Source organism: Mesoplodon densirostris, chromosome X (genome assembly GCF_025265405.1).
Source record: "Mesoplodon densirostris isolate mMesDen1 chromosome X, mMesDen1 primary haplotype, whole genome shotgun sequence".
NCBI classification, from domain to species: Eukaryota; Metazoa; Chordata; class Mammalia; order Artiodactyla; family Ziphiidae; genus Mesoplodon; species Mesoplodon densirostris.
Window position 1 is genome coordinate 16,576,203 of NC_082681.1, and position 6,193 is coordinate 16,582,395.

A 6,193-nucleotide genomic window follows, 5' to 3' on the forward strand; every position below is an offset into this window, starting at 1 on the left:
GGTGTCGATGGATCCTAAACCAGGAGGACAGGTTGCCATGTTCACAGCCCAAATGAATTCTCAAGGAGTTTGGGGGGCTTCAAAATGTGTCCTCTTCATATGCTCATGTAAACAATCTCAAGTATTATGAGCTACAGTTCAACAAAGCCTCTGACAGAATTGGTTACCAGAGATGGGCAAGCCTGGTTGGTCCCACAGAAGGAGCTGGCATCTGGACCAAGCTGGTCGTCCCTGACCCCAGGAAAGAGCTGCTCAGTTCTCTGAGCTGCTTTACAGGGGCAAATGCCCTGGGAAACGCTCCCCTCGCTGGAGGTACAGGAAGTTACAGGCCACATATATGGGGAAAACCACGTCTTGGTTTTCCAGGTTCATTACCTCTAGCTCTTGATTCTGTCTCAGGGAAAGCATCTGGTATTCTGTGTCCTTCCTGAAAACGGCTCTCCCATCCCTGTCCAAGGAGAACAGGCGCAGGCGGAACGCGACCTTTCTCCTCCCGAGTAGACTGACCCCGAAGCTGCGGTACTTTTTCCGTGCGCTGCACCGGCAAATGATGCGCTGGTTGGTGTAGCGCAGCACCAGGTCCCAGAAGAATTTGAAGCCTTCCCACCGCCAGCTGCACAGCTCGTCCCTGTGGAGCTGGCTCCCGCACCGCATGCTTCTCCCCTGGGGGTCGGACACGTAGACGCCCATGGGCCGGACAATTCTGGTCTGCTCAGCCCGGAGGGGGCCAAGGCAATGCTCACTGTACAAGCGACACAACCAAGAGGGAGGGATCAGCGCATCCTGCTGGATGACGTGTGCTGACATCGGGTCGCACATTATGTAGGCAAGCCGCAGCTGCTGGAACACTGGCATGAAGGCTCTGCCCTGCTCGGTCTCCAGGAAAGGGGTGCCTTCCAAATCCCTCCTGGACCTGGCAAACCATGAGTTGGTGTCAGGCAATAGGGCACTGCGCGGGCCCCTCCATGTCGGCTGCAGCTGCAAGAACATCCACATTTTCAGCATGATGTACACGTTCATCTCCACCCCCATCACAAAGAGCCGTGAAGAGGCAACGACCTCTTTCATCAGATCCAGGCTGACTTCTCGCAATAGCCCCTCACTACACAGGGTCATCATGTTGTCCAGCAGCCACTGAACACACATGGTCCTGATGGTCTGGAGTCCGTAGCTTTCAGCAGAGTAGTAGTAGCTGCACACGGTCTGGGCACTGACAGTCTCCTTCATGACCTGCCCGCACCGCTGAATCAGCTCGTCCAGCTGCAGCATGCTGGCTGTGGCCAGGATGGCGATGACTCGACCGGGTGGGATGAGGATGGAGCCTCGGTACAGGGAACCTAAAGCCTCGTGCAGTGCCTCGCGATCAATGTTCTCGTCAGGCATCTGCAACTCTATAGTATCCATGTTTGTCTCCCGCCAAGCGCCACAGAACATGCTAGCAAAGAACCCTGACTGGCACAAGTAGACCCTATGCAAGTTCCACTCCTCCCCCAGTGCGCAGATCCGCACGTCGCTCCCTTCTCCTCTCAGGAAGAGAGCCTCATAAATGGACCCTGAATGATCTTTGGCACGTTTCCGGCGGGGCTCTTTTGTGAGCGGCCCCCCTGGGCCTGTCTTGCGCTTGCGGCTCCTCTTACGGGCGGCGGGTCTGGCCTCTTCACTCTCGTTCCCTTCCTCTCTCTCTGCCACTACCGCCTCCTCAGCCTCCTCATTCCCCGCACTGGCACCTGGCTCCTCTGGGGCACGCCCCCACCAGTGCCATGGCATCCGGCTGCTTCGTGCCCCCATGGCCTACACCTCAGTGGTGCAGTGGACAAGCTTCCACTCCAAGCACCGTTGCCGCGGGCACGAGCTCAGCCCAGAGTGATGCTGGGTACTATGACGTTTGCTCTGACGGTCTCTCGAGAGGACGCCACGCTAAGCCACACCCGCTAGTCCCCACCCTGCCGGGTAAGGGCACTCCGTACCAGGGATTCCACTCTGTTTATCTTTCCCTCCTGGGATGATTGCTCTCAGGCTCCCTTCATAGGATGATGGTGGAACAGAGGCCTTTGTGTGCGAATTTTACCCATTAATTTCAAGAACACAATTCGCTCTTGCCCATCTAAAACAGTTAGTGATTATTCCTTTATGGAGAATTACATCTTGGTCCCAGCCCTGTCCTCTAGGCACCTTAATTTCCATAATTAACTTCTTATTTATTTATTTATTTATTTATTTAAAATCATTTTTATTTTTATATTTTTTATTAGTTCCTGCTTTACAACAAAGTGAATCAGTTATATATATACATCTGTTCCCATATCCCTTCCCTCTAGCATCTCCCTCCCTCCCACTCTCCCTATCCCACCTCTCCAGGAGGTCACAAAGCACCCAGCTGATCTCCCTGTGCTATGCGGCTGCTTCCCACTATCTCCCTCACTCACGTTTGGTAGTGTATGTATGTCCATGCCTCTCTCTCGCTTTGTCACAGCTTACCCTTCCTCCTCCCCTTATCCTCAAGTCCATTCTCAAGTAGATCTGTATCTTTATTCCTGTTTTACCCCTAGGTTCTTCATGACATTTTTTTTCTTAAATTCCATATATATGTGTTAGCATACGGTATTTGTCTTTCTCTTTCTGACTTACTTCACTCTGTATGACAGACTCTAGGTCTATCCCCTGAGAAAACTATAATTCAAAAATAGTCACAGGGCTTCCCTGGTGGCACACTGGTTGAGTGTCCGCCTGCCGATGCGGGGGATGCGGGTTCGTGCCCTGGTCTGGGAGGATCCCACATGCCGCGGAGTGGCTGGGCCCGTGGGCCGTGGCCGCTGGGCCTGCGCGTCCGGAGCCTGTGCTCCGCAACGGGAGAGGCCACAGCGGTGGGAGGCCTGCGTACCGCAAAAAAATAAATAAATAAAATAAAAGAGTCATGTACCAAAATGTTCATTGCAGCTCTATTTACAATAGCCCGGAGATGGAAACAACCTAAGTGTCCATCATCCGAAGAATGGATAGAGAAGATGTGGCACATATATGCAATGGAATATTACTCAGCCATAAAAGAAACGAAATTGAGCTTTCTACTTCTTTATTCCCTTCAAGTAACCAGGAAATACCAGAATTTCTCCTGACCTTCCTTTAGGTTTTTACTGCTTCATTCTAGTCTCCCTTTTGCTGCTAATTAGGAGGTAAGTCATCCACACAGAATTTGTACAACCCAATCAAATGAGAACGTTCTGTCATCACTGAGAATCTGTATCGTGTAGCTGATGCAAATCCTCCAATAATGAGAAAGTTTCATGTTCTGTATGCAAACAAATTTCCGGTAATTAGCATCCTCTTGTCATCAGTGTGTTCCGGCAGGTTGGCTGAATGGCCTGGGCCAAGGGATTGGCAGCTCTCCAAAGCCTCAGTCTGTTGGGAGTTCAGGCCTCTCAATAGTCTGAAAGGAAATAACTTACGAAAGAGGGAGAATGCTCAGCACTTTTCATTTCACACCATAGGAGTGGCCTAACACTCAGCACCCTCTGTGCAGAAAGCCCCCGAACACTCTCCTGTCGTTGTCACTTTCCCATTCAACCTTCTTGGGTTTATTGCGACTTCAATGTTTGACTTGGGAAAGTCTCCTTCCTTCTCTTTGTCTCAACCTTTTCTGTTAATTGAGTAATCTAGGGGAGGGCCAGGAGGAACTCTGGATCTACTGGATTTGTATTCTTTGACTGTCTTCACCCCCACCACTACCACCAACACCAAAAAACTCCCCAGGTAACTAAAAGGGGTTCTACACTGAATTCCAGTGTGATGAGGGGAGGTTCCCCACACCAATGAGCATTTCTCAGACACCAGCTGGGCATTCTACAATTCATCTCAATTCTGAAACTACCTACCCGGAGACAGCATCAGATTGCACGGGTTAAGGGTTCAGTCCTACAAGGCTGCCCCACCCCCTTCAGATGGCAGTCACAAGCCCCGGTTGTCACTTGTGCTTCTGACCGACCAGCTATGTATTAGAGGTTCCAATGGCTTCCTCCTTGGGTTTGATTAATGTGCTAGAGTGGCTCACAGAACTCAGAGAAACATTTTATTCACTAGATCACCAGTTTATTATAAATGAATATAACTCAAGAACAGCCAGATGGAAGGAGAAGCATAGGGCAAGGTATGTGGGAAGGGGGGCCACCCTCCCAGCACCTCCAAGTGTTCACCAACCTGGAAGCTCTCTAAACCCAGTCCTTTTGGATTTTTATGGAGGATTCATTACATGGGTATGATTGATTAATTCCTTGGCCATAGATGATTGATTCAACCTCCAGCCCCTCTCTTATCCCCAGAAATCAGGGGGAGTTCCAACTCTCTATTCATGGTTGGTTCCCCCATCCCCAGCTGCTTTCCAAAAGTCACCTCATTAACATAAACCTAGTTATGGTGCAAAGGGGCTTGTTATAAATAAGAAGACTCATTTTACCTTCATGGCTCTGAAGTGATTTCAGGAGCTGAGGACAAAGACCAAATTTATGACAAAAGATGCTCGCATTGCTCTTATTGTTCATGAAATTCCAAGAGTTTGGGGAGCTATGAGCCAGGAACTGTGGACAAAGAACAAATTTATATGAGAAATACATTTTGGTCCACTGAATGACCAAGTATAAATTTCTTATAAATCACAATATTGCAGTGACTGAGAGAACAGCAACAAAGGGCTTTATTGGCAGAATATTGGGAAGCTTGCAGATGCAATGGGAGGCTGGAGACAAGGCTAGGAAACAGAAAGGAACCAGGACAGAAACACTTTGAGCTTAAACTGCTGCTTGCATGGATGACTTTCAATCATGTGTATTTTGTGCTTACATCGCTCTGCTTAAGACTGAAAGTGCTGGGATTTAGAATCTAGTTGTCTCTATTTAGGTCACCTGCTGGCCTCTTGGATTTGGAACAAGGGTAGGGCAGAAGGAGCCTCCAGGAACCCTTTTGACTTCCATTATGGGAAGGCAAGCTTCCTGATCACCTCTGCAAATTCCAATAGCATGATCAAACTATTCCGTTTATTGACCCGTTAACAACAAACAAATATCTTAGCTTCCTACTTTTGTAGCCTGAGAAGCTGGAGTCACATCCTTCCCTTTTCATCTCCTCACTACCTTCCTCCAGCTTTTATCTGCTTGTTCCTTTAGTTTTCCTATTGCCAAGGTTGATAAAGTGTATGCTTTATTTTGCAACCATGCTTAAGTTTTCCATGCTTTTTCTATAGATTAATTTTTTAAAATAAAGTTTAACATTTATTATTTTTATTTATTAACTATTTTGTTTACACGTCAGTCCAGTTGATGTCTCTCTAGTTATTTTGGTTGTCTAAAGCTCATTTTCTAGTAGATTCCTCAGGAAGGACTCATGGGAATAATATCCCCTGATTTCTTACATGTTGACAACAATTTGTGGGCCTTTATTCTTGAAAGTCAGTTTTGCTGGATAAAAAGTCCTTGGCTCCCACTTTTCTTTCCTAGATGTCTTAAATTTAATATTCCATTTTCTTTTGGCATAAGGTCTGATGATAATCTAATTTTCTTTCCTTTATAAGTAAAATGCTCTTTTTTTCCTACGTCCAAGGGATTTTTCTTTTTCTTTAAACTCCATTGGTTTTACTAGAATGTGCCTTGCTGTTGTTGGTTTGGGGTCAATATTCCAACACATGCAGTGTATACTTTCAATATGTAATTTCAAAAAAATTTTTTTGACCAAGAAAGGTTTTTAAATTGTATTTATGGCATTCTGTTCCTTTGGCCTTCTTCAGCAATTTTTATTATGTATATATTCACTATCCTTTGCCTATAATCAATATTTATCATTTTTGTCTCTCAAACTCGTTTTATCTCCATTTCTAAGTTATTAAAAATATAGTTTTACCTTCTATTTTAAAAGGCTCTATTGTGTTTTTTCACTCCTTTATTCCTTCTAGTTAGTCTTTGTTTTTCAAATGATTCTTCTTTGTTTATAATTCTTTCCTGAGTTATGTCACCTACTTTCTTAGTGTTTTAAATTCTGATATATATTGTTCTTTCACATACTGTATCATTTTCATAATATCTTGTAACTTGTTTGAAATCATAAGTTTGAGTTTTATCTGTTTTGTGAACAGATCTTTCTGGCATACTTTCATCATCTGTGGGATGTTATGCTTCTTTCTTTTTTTCTTATAATAACTTTATGGGAG

At 45.9% G+C, this 6,193-nt stretch overlaps 1 protein-coding gene across 1 annotated transcript; it reads right to left on the minus strand.

Moving 5' to 3' along the window:
* Window positions 1-270: 270 nt before the first annotated feature.
* Window positions 271-1,788, minus strand: LOC132481489 (germ cell-less protein-like 1). Its single transcript, XM_060086388.1, has one exon. The coding sequence runs from the start codon at window positions 1,786-1,788 to the stop codon at window positions 271-273; it is 1,518 nt and encodes a 505-aa protein (XP_059942371.1).
* Between the last annotated feature and the right edge of the window lie 4,405 nt (window positions 1,789-6,193).

Bases quoted from the DNA above. Each gene is read 5' to 3' on its own strand.
- LOC132481489 (XM_060086388.1), bottom strand. From the start codon at position 1,788: ATGGGGGCACGAAGCAGCCGGATGCCATGGCACTGGTGGGGGCGTGCC.